Below are 21848 nucleotides of genomic sequence, written 5' to 3'. Positions count from 1 at the left end.
CATGACTGGAAGATGATCGTCACTCCCTCGGCGCACAGTACTTTCTCAAGCCTCTCAACCAGCTTATCTTTCATCGAGTGGAACCCCTCATCAGTGTTGTCTCTCGAACTCCCTGTGTAACCCGCACAAAACCTAAACACAATCGTCCTCAAGCCTACCAAAGGCGCCAAAGCCTCCGCTTGCAGGATATCAGTATCGGTAATGTCTCTTCCGAGATGCATTGAAACGGTACGAATGGCGTTGAACTGTGCAGGCATCAACTTCCGCCACCAATCGTTTACGTCGCTGGGCATCGGCGGGTATGTAGGCCTGCACCAGAAGTTGTTGATGGCGAAGGGAATGAGGCGCGCTTCCGCGTATGTCGAACGACAGACGCAAAGGATAGCTAGAGGGTGTTTGATGTATTGGTCTGAGTCATGTGCCATAGCGAGCGGCCTTTCGGGTTGAGTGTTGAAGATGAGGTAGCTTCCGAGGACATATTCCCAGATGTAATCGCGCAACTCTCGAGGTAGGGAGAGCAAATGTGAGACCCGCATGTTTATCTCGGTGCTGAATTGTTTAGCAGGTATACTGAGAGGGCTTTATTCTGCTGAAGACCATATCGGCTCTGCTTACATCGCCGCGTATCTGCCGAATGGCGTCACATCTACCATATCGTCCTGAAGGCGACGAACCGGTGGCAAATAGCCGCGTCTCTCATTCCGAATCATCATGTCGGCAACGCGAGTCTCTGTTTTGGGCTTGGATGTTTTCGTCCTTCCGCTTCATGTATCTGACGCGCGTTATGACTGGCACTGGTAGGGGCCTGTCAACTGTGGACGCGAAACTTTGAAGAGCGTCAATGTCGCTGAGTGCGTTGATGTATGGGAAGTTGGAATACAAAGATACAGATGGGGAATGAAAAGACTTTGGGTCAGTAGCAGTTTCGTGTATTTAGCGAACCCATACTCTGGTCCGATGTCTCCGTTCCACGGTCCTACAGTGGTCTAACGCTGATGGACTGCGCCCAACGTCTGAAGCTCACACCATACTGGCGTCAATATGTCATGTTGATGTAGAAGTATGGTCAAGATGTCAGCATCGATTCTGAGTTTGACATGGCCTTTGACTCCGAATAATCGCAACCATGCCGTTGATGTGTGTTTGCTTTTGCTCGTCCGGTATACATACGCTCTCTTTGGAAACGAGGATACAACAAGCGGTAAGCTAAGTTTCTCGGCGATGTACTGCAGGGTCTTAGTAAGTGGAATAGCTTACTACTTGTAGTAAAGCTCACATCGTGGATTGTCCCCGCGTAGTATCATCCGTGTGCGATTTGGATCTCCAGATCAGAGTTCCCCCAGATGCCTTCCAAATTCTCTTTGATTGCTTTACCGCGTCCTGGATCAAGAGGACACAGCCCATCGCAGATGCAGTACACACGGACATGCTTCAAGCCAGAGAGTAAACGTAGAGGGGATTTTGGGTACTCGTGACACCAGAGCTCGAGTCTTCGCAGAGCAGCTAGTTGTTCGGGTAGCCGACGCTTGAGCCATACATTAAAACAGCCCATGTCGTCTGGCGAGAAAGTGTTGCCGGAGTAGGGCAGCAAACATGTTTCAGCATGTACTTGTCTGCAAACTCGGAGGATGCTCTGTTCGGGGTAGTATCTCGCGTCCTCGGGATACGTGCCGTAGCCTACTATAACAGTCTGTACGTGTACTGCATAGGTCCATATCCTTTGTCGGATTTCGGGGGGCAGGCGCAACAACCCGGACTTATCCGCGTTCCGCTGAGCTCTTGTCGTTTCGTTAGCCAGGCTCAGATACAGCAGAGCCACACTTACATAGCAAGGTAGTAGCTACTCGGGGTAGCGCCGAGCATTCCGTTCTTTTGCTTCTGGGTATTCATGTGTTGCCTCGCTGCCTGCGACTTTGCGCCACGCTCGGGCTGGCGCCTTTTCGCGCTGCTTGGTGTTGACATGACGTTGTTTGGCGGGCGGAGTCGCCTCTGAGAGTAGAAGTAGCGCCCAAGAGCAGGAGCTCTGGCCTCGTAGTGCACACGGAAATAGTGAAGAGCGGGGTGAGGAGCTGGGAGAGAATGTGTAGAGCTCAGGCGATGAGTTGCAAAAGCTCGTGGGTGAGTGATAGCACGGGCACTCCCGATGAGGTGAGAGCAACAGCGTGCGCCAAGACAGCGCAGTCTATCGATATGGAAGGGGCGTGAAGCTGCACTCACTTGTGATCAATCTGCGCACTAGGAAGTGAGTCGTCAAGGTGATAGAACCATCACTCACACTCTCAAGGCCACGTCCCTCACTCACTATCCCAACATCTAGTCTTCATTATCCATTGCACATACTACCCTAGTGCATATGCCTATATACCATCCATTGACCAAAACGCCCAACCTCCCCTGGGGTATATTCCATATGCATATTTACCAATGGACCCAAAAACGGTAACAGTAAACAAAAACAACAGACACGCCGATGCCAAAGCACATGCTAGTAATACCGCTTTCATGCAAATTCCGACTCCCTAACGCCATCATGGTATGCATGCCCACCGCCCATAACTGTATCGTCGGAGAACGACCGCTCAGTCCCATGACCCAAACCGCTGAAATCGTAACGCCATCTCTTTCATACGCCATATGGTTTCACGCTCGGCCCGACGGGCACAGCGAGCGTAGCTTCGTCTGGTATCTTCTTGTTTCCGAATTTGCTTGCCAGCTCTTCGATTTTGGGGATTAGCTCGCCGATCCTAAACGGCTTGCTAACGACGTCGTCCATGCCGGCTGCGAGCAAGGTTGCAATTTGTTCGCTGCGTGCATTCGCCGTGACGGCGATGATGGGGACGTGTCTCTTGAGCTTGCCTTGCTGTTCGAGGGAGCGAATTTGAGAGGTGCATTGTAGACCGTCCATGACTGGCATTTCTTTGTCCATGAGCACCACTGATATGTCTTCTAGTGGGGATTGCTGGGGCGACGCCCAAAAGGTGGACGCTTTGAGCGCTTCGAGTGCTTCGCCGCCGTGGTTCGCGACGGTCGTTTGGATACCGTGGTTATGGAGCTGCCGCTGGAGTACTTTTTGATTTACTGCATCGTGTTAGTAGGAGTATATCGGTAGGGGAAATGTCAATGATATACCAAGATTATCCTCTACGATCAACACTTTGAGTTCTCTCTTCTTTGGCTTCGGCTTTGACGCATCGCCATCTTTGGCAGGTATCGTCGCAAAGTCTTTTATCTTAGTCGCAATCTTGGACGGCGCAGGCAATTCCCTCTTGCCCTTGTCCTTCGCATTTGAAACTTTCCTGGACATGGATGGCGTTGGAAGAACTTCGAGAGCTTCTTGTGGCTCGCTGCTTCTCCGACACTTGACGTAAAAAGCAAAAGTACTGCCTTTGCCTGCTTCGGAAGAAACGCCAATCTCTCCACCCTGCAGTTCAGTCAATTCGCGTGAGATGAACAGACCAAGACCTGAGCCGCCGTATTGAACATGCGTTCGAGGGCTCGCTTGGGAAAAACGTTGGAAGAGGAGCTTCTTTTCTTCCGGCGTAAGACCTCGGCCTGTGTCTCGCACTGCAAACTCCAGATAGATCTCCTCACCATCGCCCCAGTCCGGACCGCAAGTTTGGTCGGTCCTCTTCGCTCGCATGGGGAAGTAGCTAACGGTGGGATGATCGCTGGCTGACGGTCGCTCTCTCGATGCTGATAATACGACTTTGATGGTCCGGGTCTCCTCGGTGGTAGTGAACTTGATCGCGTTGGTGGTGAGATTGATGAGAACTTGGAGCACCCGAGACGGGTCAATCTTCACCCAGTCGACACCTAATTTGGTGAACGAATCGGTAAGGACAAACTCCATCTGGATACCAGCCGTTTGAACTTCTCCTTCGAACATTTTCAGGGCGCGCTGTACGACTTGTAGTGGTTGAGCGTCGACTGGTGTTACCTGACGCACTTGTTAGCAAAGATTTCGCGAAAATCAAATCGTATTCGTACCATTAGCATTGCGCTGTCGAGCTTTGACAACGTCAAGACATCGTCGACAATGCGCTTCTGATGCTGCGCACACAAAGCAATCGTCTGCGCCGCATCTATAGAATCGGCCAAAACAGTCTCGTCAATGACATTGGAGCCGGACGCTCTGAAATCGCCCAGGATGGTGCTGATCTCGTCGGCACATTGCAGGATAGCAGAGAGGGGATCTGAATCGTAGTCAGTAAAAGAAATAATTTCGTACACGGCAGTATCATACTTCTCATCTCGTGCGACGTAATGTCGATGAAGTTCTCCTGCTGTCGTTTGAGCTCAACAGCTTCCTCCATTTTCCTCTTTTGGAAACCCTCGGCCCACTTCTGTGGAGAGATGTTCGTGATGCTTCCGAAAACACTCTTCAGCTGCCCATCCTCATCTTTCTCGGGGTACGCCTGGAACAAGACCCACGTTTCGCTCTTGTTCCGGTTGCGGTCCTCCCAAGGTGCTTTGAATCGGAACTCTATGTTGATAGGAGTGGTGTTGTTTACTAGTTCCTTCCAGTGCGCAAGAATGAGGTCTTGATCCTCGTCTTTGACATAGTCAATCCATCTGTCGGTCATCTCCGGCTCTCTTGGCACTCGCGCAATCTCATACCACGTATCGTTGCAGTAGGTTATGCGCCCAACGTGGTCAGCAATGAAGAGACCTGCAGGAGACAATTCAGCCATCCGTGTAAATCTCGTCTCGCTTTCCCTGGCTTCTTGCGTACGTGCAGCGAGCTGTGTAGAGAGGTTGTAACGATCTTCCGCTGCGAGCCGGGCTGCCCTCTGCCCCCTTCGGATTTCTTCCTCGAACAAAACGACGGAAGCGAGAGAGGTCGCGAGTTGGCGACTCAATAGCTGGATGAAGAGGTTGTAATCGTCATCGTAAGGCCTTCGCGGATTTATGCCCATGACTAAGAAGCCAAGTATGTTTTCACCAGTCGTAGGATGGATCGGGCAGATGACCACGTCGCGGCAGGGATCTCCAAAGCCTCGCCATTCGAGTCCGTCCATCATGGAATGTGGCAGGTCGGCTGATCCGATGCTAACAACCACAGGCTTGTCGGTCTTCATTACTTCGCGGAAAACCGGCCCGAATCCTTCTTGCCCTTCTTTCAAATCAATGTGGTCAGGGGCAGCTTGATGGCCGGCTGGCACACCAAGCGAGCCCTCGAGAAAACACTGTTTCGAGCCAAGCAAGCTGCTAGATTGCAAGGAAGACGAGTCACTATCATTCTCATCGTTTACGCTGTAGAGCATTACTACCGGGGTATCGAACTCGTTCTCGGTGAGTGCTATTAGCACTTGATCCCAGAAACCCTTTACTTCCCGAGCGGTGGCAGTCCGTTCGCCGACTTCGCGGAGAGTGAGCATTCGCCTCTCCGCAATCTTCCGTCGTGTCTTCTCGAAAGCTGGGTTGTAAAGACCCATGACCGTGCCGTCTTCGCCGACCATTGGGATGATGGACCACGAGAAGTACGTTTCCTCAAGGAAGCCGCTGCGTTTCATAAACAAGCAGTCGTCGTCCTTCATAGTCGCTTGGCCTGTGAGACGGGCGTTTGCGAATACTCCCTTGACCTCATCCCAGATTTCTGCCCAAGCTACTTTGTAACTCTGGCCCATGAGCGCAGGATGCTTCTGCCCTGCAAGCCCTAATCGAGATGTTAATTGATGTCTGAATGTCAGTACGCGGGTACTTACCAATATAGGCCTCATTGTAGATAGCCACAAGCTCTTCTCCCCAGTACATAGCTGCAGGATGGGGACTCGCCCTGATCGCCATTAGAATCGGAGTTCAAGTATTCGGCGCCATAGTAGTCAACTCACATGATGAGATTACACATTGCGCGAAGGTCGTTGGACCAGTATTCGATGGGACCCAAGGGTGTAGATGCCCAATCGATTGAGCGGGCAAATAGGATGTGTCGAGGCAGAGAGGGCGATATACCTAGTCTGGTCCAGTCGAAGAAACCCATGTCGTGGTGCTCATTTCGGTGGGTGTTAGTTTCTCTATGAAACGGGTCAACGTCGCCTGCAGTATGAGCTCGCAATACGCACTCGTTCCCAAAGGAAGAGGAATCTTCCGCTGCGGATAGGTCGATCTGAGATAGCCTAGGAATCATGCTATTGCCTCTGTCGGCGAACTTCTTGTAGTTTGGTTCGGGCTGGGGCGCGGAGATGGGAGGCGTCGGTTCACCCTGGGGGATCGTAGGAATGGTGCTCCCGAAATAATCTTGCAGTTCGCCTTGATGCGTTGAGGATACGGAGGCATCCCCGTTGGCTCCAGACTCAAGGCCTGCGGACGAGGTTGAAGGTATAGCGAAATCGTTGGGGCCGTCTACAGCGGGCAAAACTATGGCAGGGGCGGACACGGTACCAGAAACGACGCGCAACCGTTTCCGCAAGGTGTAACAGGTCCATACAATGCCACCGTGTTCTACCGGGGAAGGATTCGCCCCGGAACCATCTCCCTGGACTGCAGTGCTCAACAACCATCCTCGAAATTGTTGTGTTGCGTGCGCCGTGTCATGGTCGGAGGGAGCGCCCGCAGGCTTGCCAGCTACCAGCTCCCAGGTGGAGGAGTCTAGTCGGAGGGCACTGTTGGAGAAGAGTATCTGCAAGCTAGACGATTCGGGAATGTAGTTTGCGAAGTCGCCCGTGTCGACGATGAAGGTTGGCCGCTCATCCTGCTCGAGCAGCTCGACTATGCCGATGGAACCCAGTACGCGCAGTGGATCAAGCTTGTCGCGCGAATCTGGCGATGCTGCGGGGGGCAGGCTTGAGCGCTCAGAAGTGCGCCCGCTGGCAGCGCCCGAGGGGCCTGGGGGGCTGAGGCCGCTGAAAGTGCCCCGTGCGAGTGTGACGGTCTTGATGCCACTGTCCTCGCGTGTCTTGCTCAGCATCCTGTAGGCCTCGGAGGTGGAGAAGCGTGCGGGCAGCTGCGGGCGGATATTGCGCGACGAGAAGAACAGCGGCGAGGGTGGCTGGCCGTCGAGACGGAACTGGGCGCTCTTGGAGAAGCCGAAGTGGTCGAGCGAGTGTCGTGAGCGTGGGTGCGCTTTTCGGCGCTTGTGCAGGGGCTCGCTGGCGGGTGCTCGTAGGTGTGGCGATGTAGGCGCGAGGGCGTCGTCGGTGGAGGGAGGAGCAGGGCGCTTTATGCCAATGACCTGGCGAGCGCCGTGCGCAGAAGCCGGCGGCGGAGTGCAATGGCGACGGTCAAGCGGCGACTTGGGCGTCCATGGAGGCTGCAGTATGGCCAAATTGGATGTTTCGTCGAGGGCGCTGGGCGGGTCCGGGGTCGTGGGTGACGTAATTGGAGGCTCGTGATACAGGGCAAACTTCAGCCTGCGCTGCTCGGGCGTGGAGTCGTGAGGCGTCGCTGTGTCAATACCTGTGAAGATGGACCGCGGCTCCCTCATAGAAATGCTGGGATGCGAGGCGACAGGCAGGGCGAAGGCCGTTGATGGCGGCCGCACGTCACGCTGCAACGTCAAAGGTCGGTGTGGTGGAGCGTCGTCTCGAGATCTAGCATGCAGTCTCACCGCGTAGGGGCCGAGTCGATGACACCAGGGAACGACGGACGTTCAAGGGCGGCTTCTGCGATGGCGAGGCTAGGCGGGTCGGTGTGCAGCTGCGCGGCGACGGTAGCGATGACGGTGGGATGCGGTGGGTGTCGTGTCCTCAGGGCATCATCGTGATGGAGACAGTCGCTCTGCACATTTGTTTTCAGCCGTCGCTCTGGTGCAGCCAGCGTACAGGACCTCGGGAGCGTCCAGAGCTGTAGATCTCGCTTGCGCTCGTGCTTGGCCCTCCCTGCAACACCCTGGCCAGCCCATCGCCATCGAGATCGCTCTCGCCATTCTTTCGTACTTAGCTTCACATTCGACACGCCCTGGACAGCTATGACGCCGTGCATGGCATTCTGACATGTCCGTCTGTGCCATCTGCAGCAGCTGGAATGCCGTGTCCCGTCAGTGCACCGCTGCTTTCGCGACTGTGCTGGTCCCCACGTCATGCATCTGACGGGTCTAGACTCGAGCCTCAGACCCGCACCCATTCAACACATGACCCTCTGCATCGTCGCAACCTTGAACCTAAACTTCGAGAAGCCCAGGATTTTGGAATCGTCGACTTGGTTTCTTCTAGCTTATAATTCTCTTCCAGGCATACACTAATAGATGCTTCTTTCCGCCATGTGCTGATCTGTATTGGTCGCCCCTTTCTTACGATGGTACCTCCCTCCATCCCGTTCACATTACGCGAATACCGCCAAGCCTTCCCTACTCTTTACCACCTGCTACCCATCTCATCGTTAACCACGAGAGACGAGATAATCGCACAGGACGACTTCTCGGCTGCTTCTCGGCACCCCCCAACCATGGGTGAGCTTGTTGTGCCATTCCCACGTGCGCGCACCGTTCCGCGTCCTGGCCCGGGCCGACCTGATGTTTTCGAGTCATAGTCACGTGATCGTCCGTCATTCTCTCCAGGCACCGTGGCCGCACCCATACTACCCATCACTGTACCTGCCATATCAGCTGCGCAAACGGTATCATCAAGGTTTGAAGCAACTGCGCATGCAGTCCATCTTTTTCGTCATCGGACTCGTCTCGTACTCATTCAAAGCATTCCGTTGGCATCGAGAAGCCTCGCCGTTATCGCCTGCCACCACCCGCGTTTGCGACGACAATTTGAAAACGTGGGCGGCGGTGCAACATGGTTGAGGTCATCGCATCCCCCAGTGACATCATACAGCATGCGACACTTCGTGTTTGCAGATATCGTGGCACGATGGGGGCACAAGTCGTCTCGGCTGCAGCTGCCTCGAAATTTAGCCACCGTGGCAGGGCATTAATGGCGCATGCGTCGCCAATCCCAGCCACACCACGCTGTGCCATCCACGCCCATCAATAACAATCCCTTGCTTCCGTGTTGGAGCAGAAACTTCATACTCTATCGACATTGAGTACTGCGATCAGAACAGAAAAGAAAGACCTGGAACACCGAGATCAATCAAAACTGTCCTCGACTGGTCGTCGCACGAGGTCAATGAGCACATCTCCACGACCCGATACTGAACGCGCAGCGAAGCGGCCCTCATATATCCACGCCAAGCTTCACTAATAGAACTCTTGCAAACCATGGAGCTCCGGCTAGCCGCCAGACGTATCAGGCCGGTTCATCACCCCACTTTTCCTGCCCGCCTGTCAGTAGAGTGGTCAGCTTCGACATGCCCCTCCACTCGAAGCCGTGCTGCTTCCCCTCATGCCATCTCCATCTGGCCAAGCATGTACAGCATAAGTGATTTGCTCAAAGACAACTGGGGCAGTGCGCTCCGGGGCTGCTGTGAGATGCCCCGCTGGCAACGGACTGTGCACAGATCCATTTGCTTTAAAGTCCTGTCGCGCCCCGCGCATACTATCAGCTCCATACTTACTTCTCTCTGTGCTTTCTGCTATCCCACATACTGTTTTCTTAGAAATACTTACAAGACAAATACACGATTGCCAGGTAACAAACCACGATGGATTTCCTCAAGAAGAAGATGAAGGAGCTCATGGATGACGACGACAAGAAGCCAGCCGGTGAGTAACTCTATAATGAACAAAGAGACCAAGTTCTTATTTGGATAGACTCCCATGCTGCTCCCGGTGGTGCTGGCCCTGGTGATCGCGCGCTTTCTGATAGCTACTATGGAGGTGGACAAGGCGGCCCTCCCCAAGACCAAGGCTACCCACCCCAGGGACAAGGTTACCCGCATCAGGGTCCTCCTCAGGGTCAAGGATATCCACCCCAAGGATATCCGCCTCAAGGTCAAGCTTACCCACCCCAGGGCTATCCACAACAGCAGCCTTATGGCGGCGCCCCCACACCCACAGGTCCACCAGCGCCGTATGGTGCGCCCCCGCCGATGCCACCGGGCTGGACTCAGCAATGGGATCAGAACAGCCAGCGATGGTTCTACATTGAGCAAGCAACTGGTCGCACGCAATGGGACCCTCCCTCGCATATGCCCCCTGGTCCCTATGCGCCACCCGCAGCAGGCGCACCCTACATGCCGCCAGCCGGTCATGATGAGCGCGGCCTGTTCGGCAACACCCACGGCCACCAGGGACACGACTACACGCAGTCTGGAGCTGCCACGAACGAGGCTGAGAAGAAGAAGGGCCATTCTGGTGCCATGCTCGCCGCCGCTGGTGTCGGAGGTATCGCAGCCGGTGCCTTCATTGGCCATCAACTTGGTATGTTGCTTTTGTGTATATAACATGCGGCAGCGCGACTAACACATACTAGCCGACGACAGCAGCGACGACGAGAAGCAGCAGTCATATGCGCCTCCAGCGGCGGCTCCCGCAGCTGCTGCAGGTGGCTACGGTGCTGACCCTGGTTACGGGGCTGATCCCGCCTATGGCGCTCCTCCCCCAGCAGACCCTAATGACTATGATAACCATCCGGCCTTTGAGGAGCCCCCTCCCGTTCCCACCCATGACGCCGACGGTGACTCCATCTCAAGTAGTGACCGTGAGTCCATGGAGGAGAAGCGCGAGGAGCTCATCGAGGCGCAGGAGGAGTATCAGGAGGAACTCGAAGAGAACTACGACGACTAAATGTAGGACTTTCGGTCGATCGATCGGTGCGTGGAGAAAAGAGGGATCACGAGTGTAACGACAGGTATTTTCTAAGACTTATGAGCCACGAGTATTGTTAGCATAGTGCAAAGAAGGAAGGATCAGCCAACTTGTGATTCTCTCACTCGGATTCAAAGGAAAACGGTTTCAGATTTGTACAAACTAAGGCAATACCACTTAACTCCATCGTCACTGCAGTGACGAACCAAGGCCATTATCCCGTACCTCTCCACCGTTGTGCCCCCATCGAAAACCCATGGATATCCGCGCCCTTGAACCGAGAGCATGTAGTGAGCGTGTATTCATCCCTTTCCCTCTAATCCATCGTCGTCACCGTGTCGCATGTTGTAGTGAGCGTGGCTAACAGCAGTCGCAGCAGTCCAGGCAATCGAGGCAGCATTCGCATGTCTCACCGCAGAGCCAGCAGCAGCACAGGGTCGCAAGACTAGTCATCGCATTAGCTCCGTCTCTCTTCTTCAATTTTGCAACACCCAGCCAGTGTTGCGAAAAGGAAGAAAAGACTTACCAAGCAGTCAGGCATCCCCTTTCCTTCTTTGGTTCCTCTTGTGGCGGCGGTGGTCCTTGTTGGTAGTACATCTAATTCACGAACAGCGTCAGCCACACCCCAAATCACCGCAAACTTGCAATTGCACGTTATGATAATAGATTAGACTTACCGGTTGCTGAGGCGGTGGCCCATAGCCCGGCTGCGGAGGGCCATAGTAGCCAGGTTGTTGGGGAGCAGGGTAGCTCATATTTAATAATTTGGTGTTGTAGACCTGACGTTGGAATAGAGATGCGGGCTCGTGGCTGGTGAAGCGTCTAGCTCGTGGGTGTGGCAAGTGAAGAGAGGCTGGTGTTGAGGGTGTACTGTGGCAGAGGAGTGTGGCAGACGATATGTGTGGCACAGCAGAGTGGGACTTTAGGGGGACCAACCCGTGTCTTTTAAGATTGCACGTCTTGACGCGCCTGGCTATTGCTTTCGGCAAACGGCAACACCGGATCTGCGAGGTAAAGGGTGCGAGAGGCTATGCACGACCCAACGTGCTCATCGTAATTCACCGCGTCCATGCCGGTATACGTTCCGTACTTTTGGACGGCTGCGGGTGAGCTTTGCTCGGCGCCACATGTGTGGCAGCCAGGGCGCGTAGCTGTGGCATTTGCTCGGGCTTGCTGAGGCATGAGTGGGACCAGGCAAGCCACTGCTGTTACGATAGACGCACGACCCTTGTCATACGCGTATGCAAAGTCTTGGTATGTAAGGCGCATGACTTGATAACGTTTCGTTCTGCGTGCGAACGATACGATTAACACTGCTTTGCTACGTGGTGCGGTGTTGCAAGCATATCTGTTCATAAATGCGAGACATAGTGAACAAACATCGTATGCATATATTTTCGATACTTCCTACCACTGATCCGGGAAAAGCGCGAGCTGAAATGACCTTTTCGTGAATGGCACATGTGAGGTGCTGTTGGGTTGCATATGCGAGCTTGCCGTCTGTTCCGAACGCTAGTGACCAATGCAGCTTAGCTGTGGCGCCACTTTTCAACAGGCAATATTAGACGGGCCAGTCAAGTGGCTCAGTCGTTCGTCCCTTTGGCATGACAGCAGCGACGAAGCTTGTGCTCTGACGATATCATGCCTACCACACTCCTGCCACGAATCTACTTGTGAAGCCTGACACAAAGACGAACGCACCGCCAAGGGGTCCGAAAGCTACTGTGGTATTGATGCCGAAGACCTTGGGCGGCGCGGATGCGTCCGGCGCCAAGTCAGCATGTACGCCGTCGGCGACCAAGTGGAGAGTCTGCGGTCCGAAAAGCGATGTTTGTTACTCTGGTTGGGAGCCGGCTTGGCGGTAAAAGGACTTTGAGGGCAGTCGACTAACCAGCATGGTGACTTCTTGTGGCGCAGGTGAGGCGCAATCTCGATACAAGCATACAAGCAATGGGATCCCAGGATTGTCAGTACCAAACAAACGGGTCGATTTGTATGACAGCTCATCGTTTCGTACTGTTAGACGACGCGTGGCTTGGTAGACAAAGCAGCAGAACAGTTCGTAGAAGTCGTAGCGTGGAAGTCGAAAGGGGCGCACATAGATGATCTGCCGCTCGTTTGCACAGTAGATACGTTGCGCTATCGACTCTTTCGCGAAAGTAGCGACGACTGCCGTGATTGACAACCCTTGGGGTTACGGTACGTCGTCACCGGATTCCTATGCGTCCGCTGGCCGAGGCACAAAGCCCCGTTCGGCTCTTCGCTTCTGCACCCACTCACCGAAGGGTTTCCAGATGGCCTCTTTCTCGGCCGGCTTCAGACTTGCCGCCAGACCGCTCGTACTCGTAGTAACAAAGACCCTGGACCCATTCCATATATTGCCATCGGTATCCTGCTCTTCCTGGCCATCCTCGCTTTTGCCCATGTTGTGTTCCTCATCCTGCCACCCATACTTGAAATCTTTCTTGCCCATGTTCTTGCCATAGCGATACCGCCAGATGGCTTCCCAGATACCCTTGCCTACTATGCACACAGCCTCTGGCTTGTATTTGAGGAACTTGGCATCCAGTTGTGCCGTACCGGCCGCAGTCTCCTCTTTCGAGAGCTCGGCAGCATCTTTGGAGGGTCTCTCGACAATGTTGGTATTACCCATGCAATAAAGAGCAGGGAGACTCCGATCTTCCTCAGGTTTCAGTCGACGGTCGGTAAGTCCTGAGGAGTGGAGCAGCTTCCAGAATAGATTCGAGGGATGGGCATAAGCATGCCCTGCAGCGGCCGTCTGAACACCTGGATTCGTGCCAACGAAGACACAGATCAGATTAGGCTCTAGTATGTCGACCAGCGGCGATAGATGCGCGTATTTGGATGGGTCAGCATATTTGCTGGGTTTCCTCTTCTTCTTCGGTCGTGGGGAAGGTTCTGGTGCGATCTTTGCGACCGCCGTCACAGTAGTCCTACTGCGCTTTCTAGGTTCTATCGGCGATCCGGATGGTGACCCGGTGGGTTGCTTCGTCCGCGTTTCGGTGTATTGGAACTTCTTCAGTCGGTCTTGGAAGGATGCAGATGGTGTCGCCAGCTGATCATCGGGTTCTCTGACATCGTCATCACTCAGAACTGGTGGAACTGCTTCAGCTTGCTCGCTGTACCGCTGATTCGAGCGTGTGCGGGCCATGCGCGTTGCGTTGTGTCTCAAATTTGAGAAGGAATGCAATCATAGCAAGTCGCGTCCCTTCGAGATCCAGACGCGTTGACGTCATCGGACCCACTTTCGCGTAGAGCCAATCGCTACCTGTGCACTCGAACAGCACCCACCGCGACGCAGCCTTCACGAGACCGTTCTTTATGTACGCATGCATTCATTTCGGAAATATTTACTAATGTACAATTGAGGCATACCCGCTCGTCCTTCTCTTGATACCTTTCATGGCCCTTGGCTGTACCTGGGTCCACCTCTTTGACAACCGTGAGTGTAGAGAAAGCCATACAGTATACATCTTCGTATGTACGCTAGATGAAGATGATGATGCTGTTGCGTCTTGGCGGCATCGTCTCATCAAGCACATTTCAACTAAAACCCCCGGTCCAAAGCTGGTCGCAACAATGTTCTCTCTGCCTTCTCCCATTCGGCGAAGTTTGTCCAACACGATGAGCACGGTCGGGCTGGATGAGTTCCCATAGTTATGGTACACGTCGAGGGAGGCTCGGATGTGGTCGTCGTTGAGTTGCAGAGCTTGCTTGGCCCCCTGTAGGATGGTCGCACCGCCAGGATGAATGGCCCAATCGAAGTTCGAAGCAGGACTGCGATTCACCGATGCAGCGACGTGAGTAGTATTGAGGGTGGCACGCAGTCGATCGAACAAGGGTAAGATGGCGTCGATGGCTGTGCCTGGAACGTGTTTGCTGATAGTAGCTATCATGCCTGCTGATATGTTAACATCAACTCCAAGCAACAAAAACGCAACACTGGACGTTACAGAAACATACCATGCTTCTCGATATCGTACGAGATGTAGCTCGAAGTACCCGGCACAACTACACTGTCCCAATCTTTCAGCTCGAACACTGGCTTTTGCTTGTCTGCCAGCGCAAGACCGTTGCATACTGCTAGCGCCGCTGCGCCATCGGAGAATAGCGCTGGGGCTACGTGTAGCTTGTCGTCTTCACAGGCCGCTTGGACCTCTGCCTGAATAGAGAGACTGCATATCTCACACGCCATCACCAGGACGCGGGCGCGCCGTCCTCTTTGTGATGCGGCAGCGGCGATGCTAGCAGCTGCACGAAGCGCTGATAGACCGCCTGCGCATCCCACGCCATGAAGTAGCACTCGTTGCACGTTTGGACCAAGCCCAAGCTCCTGGCATACAAAGAGATCATAGCCGGGGTTGCTCTGATCAGTGCAAGTCACTGCTACCGTGTGCGTAATGTCGCTGGGCTCAAGGCAAGCTTCTCGCATAGCCTCTTTGCAGGCCAAGGTGGTGAGCTGCACACCTTCTGTCCGGAACATTCGGGAGATGGAGTCGGCATCCGGCGGTGCAGTGTTCTCTTTGGTCCATCCTGTGTAGTCGAGGATAGTTGGGCGGGAGACGATCTTGGTTTTCTTGTTGAACTGGATGAGCTTCTGGATACTGGCGAGGCCATTAGCATTAGACGAATAGTTCCTACGGAAGACACTGGATGACTGACGCTGGTGAAGTTACTTCATCGGGGCACAAGCGCTGCAAGAAGTCCTCAAACTGCTCCTGTCTTACCGAATGGGGCGGGTACTCATGGCCCAGGCCAATGATGTATATAGCATCGTTCTTGCTAGTGCGTGACATACCGTTCACTGAAGACATCTTCCCCTTGGATCAAAACCAACTGCGACAAGGAGGGCGTAAGCTTATCACTCTCTACTCCCTTACACCCGTCCCGTCACCCCATAGCAGATGCGCTCATCGCACCTACACCCATTCGCGATGTGTAGTCCAGACTCCGCCACTCTTGACTCACCCGTAGCCCGGAGTGCTCAACACATCCATACGAAGACTTGGTCTACCATGGCCTAGCTGAACAACCTTGTGATTTGCGGGCTGAAAAGGTCCTCACCGGCCAGTGAGCACTACTTTTGCCTTTAGCGATGTGAAAATAGCCTACCGCTAGCGAGTAAGACATGAGATGGGTGTGATTTCGCTAGATCTGCTGCAGCCTCAGCACACCCGCGAAGACTTGGTATGCCACCAACAAGTTCGACTCGCCAACGAACTGCGGCCTGTTCGGAAGACTTCGAGCCTTGTGGCAGCACGAAACCGGCTTGTATGCCGTCAATAGCACGCCGCTGACGGGGCGAAAATGGTGAAGCCTTAGTGTTCGCGTTCCTGTATTCTGTGCTCTCGCGAAGAAATACCTCATTAGGCATTCAGAAAGGATTTTTCGACACTTAAATGTTAAGATTGTCGAAGATCATGTTGCTCCTCCTTTGTTCGATTATCACGCTGTGATCCTGCCGCTGCGTTCGGACATTTTCTTTGTTGAATAATCCCCCCTTGGTAACGCAGCTATGACCAATCATGGAAATGGAAATAAGAAATTATACATAATTTCTCAGGCCTTCATAGGGGGCCGCAGAGATCATTGAGTAACTCCGGTGAGTCGTCTGAGCTTCTCATACGTGAACAAGGCGGGAGAAAGAAGTGCACTAGGCGCTGGCGCTTGCCAAAGTCGCTAGCGAACCTTTCAGTCGACGATGTGTGTATCTCGCCGACCTCCATGGTCCCCAGCAATCGTGTTCGGCCGTGTTGGCGCCTTGATCATCTACCAATAGGTTGGTGTGATAACGAAGACCGTCGAAAATGGACTACTGGTTGAGTCCGCATAATACTAGCCTGAAATCTCTCGATCCAAGCGAGCGCCACAAGACTGCCTGACCGCGGCATGCGAAGTGAGGGCCTATCGAACCAGCTAATGCCTCGCGATCTATTGTGAATTCTACCACCGGGAGGGGCGAGTACGCAAACGGGATAAGGAGGACGAGGAGACCCCAGATCTAACGATTGACTCCGGGTCAGTGCCAAGAGATAATGCGACGACAGAGGTGGTTCGACTACATATGAAGCTAGTGCGTGTCGCGTTCGCCCGCCTTGCTTCTAGCAGCTGAAAATTCGTCATTTCTAGGGTGGTAAGCGTAGTCAGCGTGTACGATCTGGTACCCATTGAACCGTACGAGCCTCTCCACTATCAACAACATCCCCAAGAAGTCGTGTCACTACCGTCACACGGGGTGGAGGGCGGAGTTCACTGTCCGGGTGTGCTCTAGTACTTTTCCGGCGCGGAGATGATCTCCTTGAACGTCCAGAGACGTGTAGTCGAGGTCATGGATCAGGATGGGGCCGCAGGATAATTTGAGTTGCAGAAGGATTCGTGCTGTAAGCGAAGAGGACGTCCCCGAGGGGGTATGGGTGTGGAGGACACGATACCCGGTTCGATGTCGAGATAAAGGTGTGGATGAATCCCGGTAAGAACGTGGCACGGTCCCCATTCGTAGTGACGGATCTTCATCGCGGTTAGTTCTGATGTTGTGATGGATGTTGGTGGAGAAAGTCGTGACGCGCAGTGCGAGGAGATCTGCTCCTGACCAATCGATGACGGTGACGATGAGAAATGGATTTCGAGGGGTCGTGTTTATCTTCGCGATCGATTGGCGACAAGTCGTGTGCGGCTTACGGTGTGAGCAGCTTGCGATTCAGGGCGTATGTAAGCGCCGTCTTACCTGGATGTGGCACAGCAAACGTATGTCAGATGCCATCAAACGTCGCCGACGACTAACCTGGACAGAAATGGGGTCCTCGATCGACTGTAATTGTGTGCCATCATCGTGCTTCCCGTTATTGTTGAGCGTGCTGTGCCGCATGCGGGGGTTCTGCCAATCCGCGGTCCGAACCGTAGTGGGTGTACTAAAGTCGTCGGATGGTTCGCATCTGGTATATTGAGCTCTTTCCCGGGAAATGTGTTGAGTCCCAGGTCATCAACGGGCGGAACGCACAAGGACTTCCGGTGTCCATACCCGTGGGTACCTAAAGAGTGGGGGCGTAAGCACGTGACCATAAGCACCTTCACACCAATGCACACTTCAGCTCGGCGAAAGCGGCGAAGAGGGGCCAAAGGGATGGGCGCGTGATCCAATGGAGAGGACTGGGTTGTATGTCAGATGCTTACAATGTGCAACTAATCTTAGAGGGTCTCGCACAAAGCAGGAGCCCTTGCGAAGCTGTCGCAGAACCTACATGCGTCAGGCGAGCTCGGTGTTTAAGGCGGTCAGTTAGGCCTCAACTCGGGTCATTTCATATCGGCGACTGCGGCGTTGCTTTCGGGCTTATGCTGCCAGACGTTGCGTCTTTGAAGTGATTGCTGCTGTTTTCGCTTCCCACAGGATCCGTGCCATGCGCAATGCTTTCCTAATCCGGATTACTTCGCGTGGCGGCCAGACTAGTGTAGGATGTACCGCGAAAGCACTCGCGAAAAGCATCGTTGCCAGTTAGCACTCACGTGGTTACCTGTGTGCATTTGCGAAGTGGGTTCGAGTTTTGAGCGAGACACCGCTGCTTTGGAGTATATATCCTAGGAACTAGCATGCCATCAAAACATACTTTCCGATAGCGCTGTCGATCACAAAGAGAAACATGATGGTTATGGACAGATTCGACGACGTCTCATACGGATTTGAGATGATGCGACAGCAGAATTTTGCATGGAACAGCGAAGTCCTTGTGGAGCAACTTAAGAAGCAGTGAGTGACGAATGCGACTACGACCCGGTCAGGACTAATTTGCTAGAAACGGCAGCCAAAACCCTCGCACACCTCGAGTCGAAGAATTGGCTTCAGACATCTATACACGTCTACCACGTGAGCTCCGCAACCGGGTGTATGCGTTCTGCGTCCAGGGATCCTATGACAACGAAGTCATCGTCCGGCGCACAGCAACCGGAAACGGCCGACGCTTCGCGCACCTCATCCGACAGGCGTGCGGCCAGCATTCTTATCAATGGATCGAAGACCCCACCGCAGCATACATGAGCGCAGGAGGTTTGGGTAATGAGGTTGCTAGAGAATTGCTCGAATGCTACTACTGGACACGTACATTCAAGTTTGCCCATCACGAGCTCTTTCTGCTCAAACCGTTTCTTGAAACGGATGGTTTCGGGCTGGGAATGATTCCAGCGCATTATGCAAGACGCTTGCACATACAGATTCGGCCGCTTGACTTTGCGTTTCTGTTGCCGGAGAAGCGGCTGTTTGAAGAGCGGCGGTATTGCAAAACCATTGAGGGCCTCACTGTCATCAAGACCGCTCGAACTGAGGTCGTAATCGAAGTCGATTTAGCGCAAGGGTCTCTGGGAGATGGTGATTACGAGCGCTTCTCCTACGAAGCTGCGCAGTTCATGCTGAAGATAGGAAGTGTGGTAGAGACTCTCAGAGGGACGGGACTGCGCATAAATCTAGCGACCGTGTGACGTCGAATTTCAAAGGTCATCCGCATATCTTTGATTTTATGAAGCATATACTTTACATTAGCGTAGGAGTCAATAGATGAATCAGGACGCTTGTGCTTATAGGTGGTGCAGCTGTCTTTTGTGTGCTCCTTCTGATATGATCGGTATAATTTTGACCTCTGCAAGAAGTTTTGGTGGCGTGGCCAGGCGTAATTAGGCTTGCCGTGTTTCGTCTCTTATTGCTGCCATGCGATCCGTGGCTAGGCAATGGCTTCCGGCCCGCACGAAGGCCGAAAATGATCCCCGAGCGACACCATCAGTGGATGCCTTTGATTGGACGCTATTGTGAGCTTCAAGGGATGATGAGTTGAGATGGAAAGCTGGTGTTGGTGAAAGGACTTCGATGGAAGCTGCGTTGAGGTGAGCGAAAGGATACATGCGCTAGCCAGTGACAGGGGCCAAAAGGATCGCGACTCCTCTCCACCAGCGCAGCTTGGCTTAAGCCACGATGCAACGCCATGACGATCGGCCAATCCCAGCATCTCAATTCTAGAGCCTAGACTGATCATTTTCATCTCGCAGAAGGGACGACGCGATAAACGCACGTTTCATGCGCTGTACGTAATTGTCAACTGCTATCGCAATGCCTCCATTATTCGTTCACACTAGAAGCTCCAGATAAATTCCAGCATCTATAGACCATATATGCTGTCTTTGTCGAAGAACACAAGTACTGCTTCACTACCCCTCACGTTCACTACAGCATCTGTCCCAACCGCTTCAACAACCACATTGCCCATCGGCTCACCCTGAGGAAATGACTGCCCAGCCCAAGATGTCAAGGAGCTATTCCCAGTGTTCACGAATGGTGCCGTCAATCTCTTTACACCTAAGCATCCGCCGTCGGAACCCACAGCGCCCGATAGATCAACATGTACAGAGAAGTTATCTGTCGAGTTGGCGTAGAAAGGCTTCATATTGACGAGTGCTAGCTTGGATAGGTGATCGTCAACGTAGAACGCATATGCAGAGAACGACTCTGGATCAACGCCAGCAGGTGGTTCGAGAGCACGAACCCGAGTGTCAGGCACAGCAAAGGCCTCAGCCATGAATAGCTGCGCGAGGAAAGAGGGCAGAGTTCGTGCCGGGCCTCTCAACTCGGTGTCGCGAGGGTACAGCATTGAATAAGTGCTGAAACCTGGACTACCATTTGCACCGGGCGTGTTGAGCTGTTCGTCCGACTGAAGGGCAAGCGTAGCACCCTGATGTAGATGCGTGGAACTGGCATTCCTTGTCGCGTATATTAACTCGCTATCAATGACCCAGAGTGCTTGCGCAAATGTGTCGGTGACGTTTGGTGCACCGGAGCAAGAGACGGAGTTGAACTCGCCAATGTTCCAGTTGTTTCCAGCATCGAGAGCAGCGCGGGCAGACGGGTAAATTTCTTCATCGCAGTAGCGTGTGAGCTCGGTATGATTGAGGATGTTCTCGATGGTGGCCAAGGCGGCGCGTTCTGGATCGCAGGTTGAGAAGGCATACGAATGTATCGAATATATGCCAACCTGATCTTCTGAGTCGATGCCTGCAGGGATGAGTGCTGCAGGTCGAACCTCTAGGCCTGAGTCATCAGTCGTGGCGGAAGATGCCCACCAGCGCTCTTGAGGAAGATCTGAACTGTTCAAAGCATCCAGCGCGGTATCGATACTAGCTGTGTACTGTTTCCATTGCTGCACATAGGCTGCAGTCGAATCGTTCCACCGGCTCTCGTCATAGTTGGTCGGCTCGTTACCAAGCTCAAGGTACGCGACCTTGTCGGATTGATAGGTAAGCGATGCGACTGCAAGGCCTGTAGAGATTTCCAAACTCTCATTACCGAAGTTGAGAGTTGAGATGAACCTGGTGCCATTGGGGAAATTACTCCAACTCTTGTAGTAGTCAGGTCCAACAGTGGTCCGCCATACGCCGCCTTCCGGACTAGTGGTACGCACCACGTCGCCACCGTCTGCGTCGAATATCATGCTGTCCATGGTAATGCCGCCAGGTCGGATGACAGGACTTCCACCATGCTCATGGATCCTGTTCAAGACACTGAAAGTAAGGTTGTTGGGAGTACTAGCATTACCGAAGAATTCAACCCAGAAGGCAGGTTCGAATGAGAATGAGGCAAAGGAGTTGCTATGTGGTATCGAAGCACCTTCTGCTGTCTTTGGTACGCTTAGGCATCCAGCTCCGGAGTGATCCGTCGTCGGGTATGCATAGACAACGGATGCTGCGAGGGAGATGACGGCGACTCTGAGTGAGGCCATTATGGAAGTATTGAGGTCGTTGGTGGTTTATGGAGGTAGCCGTACCATGTTCTCACGGCTACTTGAGCTTCATATGCCATCAGAAGCTATGACAGAAAGCACATCGACATCATCGTGCCTCTCTTTCTAGGCTAAAGCGGACGCGATTATTCCGACGGCCGCGAGATGTTCCACTGAGTTGCCGGAAAGGTTGCTGAAATGGTCCTAGAAGATGTGGGGAGGCTGCGGGGAATTGGCGGATCGTCGGGCTCGCTCCATAGCGGGGGCAAAAGTCGGGTTTAGCAACAAAGGGCTAAAACCATAGCACTAATCACCCGCTCATGAACCTGCGATACATCCTGATAGAGGCCGAGTTCGCTAGTGCACAGGGATCTTCTATCCTGTTTTTCTAATCTGCCATTATTCAACCATGTTGTCAGCTCGACATTCTGAGTAGAATCACC

General features: G+C 53.5%; 5 protein-coding genes across 5 annotated transcripts; 2 read left to right on the top strand and 3 right to left on the bottom strand.

The window, feature by feature from the left end:
• Nucleotides 1-2623: 2623 nt before the first annotated feature.
• Nucleotides 2624-7423, bottom strand: J4E90_009573 (uncharacterized protein; the record flags this gene model as incomplete). The annotated part of the gene is made up of 6 exons (XM_051439092.1): nucleotides 2624-3078; nucleotides 3130-3937; nucleotides 3988-4193; nucleotides 4244-5656; nucleotides 5706-5776; nucleotides 5832-7423. 6 exons carry the CDS (start codon nucleotides 7421-7423, stop codon nucleotides 2624-2626), a joined length of 4545 nt encoding a protein of 1514 aa, XP_051287169.1.
• Nucleotides 7424-9528: 2105 nt separating this feature from the next.
• Nucleotides 9529-10612, top strand: J4E90_009572 (uncharacterized protein; the record flags this gene model as incomplete). The annotated part of the gene is made up of 3 exons (XM_051439091.1): nucleotides 9529-9589; nucleotides 9638-10246; nucleotides 10299-10612. 3 exons carry the CDS (start codon nucleotides 9529-9531, stop codon nucleotides 10610-10612), a joined length of 984 nt encoding a protein of 327 aa, XP_051287168.1.
• A 2239-nt stretch (nucleotides 10613-12851) lies between these two features.
• J4E90_009571 (uncharacterized protein) lies at nucleotides 12852-15401 on the bottom strand (the record flags this gene model as incomplete). The annotated part of the gene is made up of 3 exons (XM_051439090.1): nucleotides 12852-13747; nucleotides 14618-15291; nucleotides 15382-15401. 3 exons carry the CDS (start codon nucleotides 15399-15401, stop codon nucleotides 12852-12854), a joined length of 1590 nt encoding a protein of 529 aa, XP_051287167.1.
• A 2887-nt stretch (nucleotides 15402-18288) lies between these two features.
• On the top strand, nucleotides 18289-19120 carry J4E90_009570 (uncharacterized protein; the record flags this gene model as incomplete). Its single annotated transcript, XM_051439089.1, has 2 exons — nucleotides 18289-18395; nucleotides 18442-19120. 2 exons carry the CDS (start codon nucleotides 18289-18291, stop codon nucleotides 19118-19120), a joined length of 786 nt encoding a protein of 261 aa, XP_051287166.1.
• A 671-nt stretch (nucleotides 19121-19791) lies between these two features.
• Nucleotides 19792-21405, bottom strand: J4E90_009569 (uncharacterized protein; the record flags this gene model as incomplete). The annotated part of the gene is made up of 1 exon (XM_051439088.1): nucleotides 19792-21405. The coding sequence occupies one exon, from the start codon at nucleotides 21403-21405 to the stop codon at nucleotides 19792-19794; it is 1614 nt and encodes a 537-aa protein (XP_051287165.1).
• Between the last annotated feature and the right edge of the window lie 443 nt (nucleotides 21406-21848).

The sequence above is a fragment of the Alternaria incomplexa genome (assembly GCF_024043165.1).
Source record: "Alternaria incomplexa strain BMP 0042 chromosome Unknown scaffold_16, whole genome shotgun sequence".
NCBI lineage: Eukaryota > Fungi > Ascomycota > Dothideomycetes > Pleosporales > Pleosporaceae > Alternaria > Alternaria incomplexa.
Note: the sequence above shows the minus strand (reverse complement) of the source record. Positions and strands in the feature narration are given on the sequence as shown.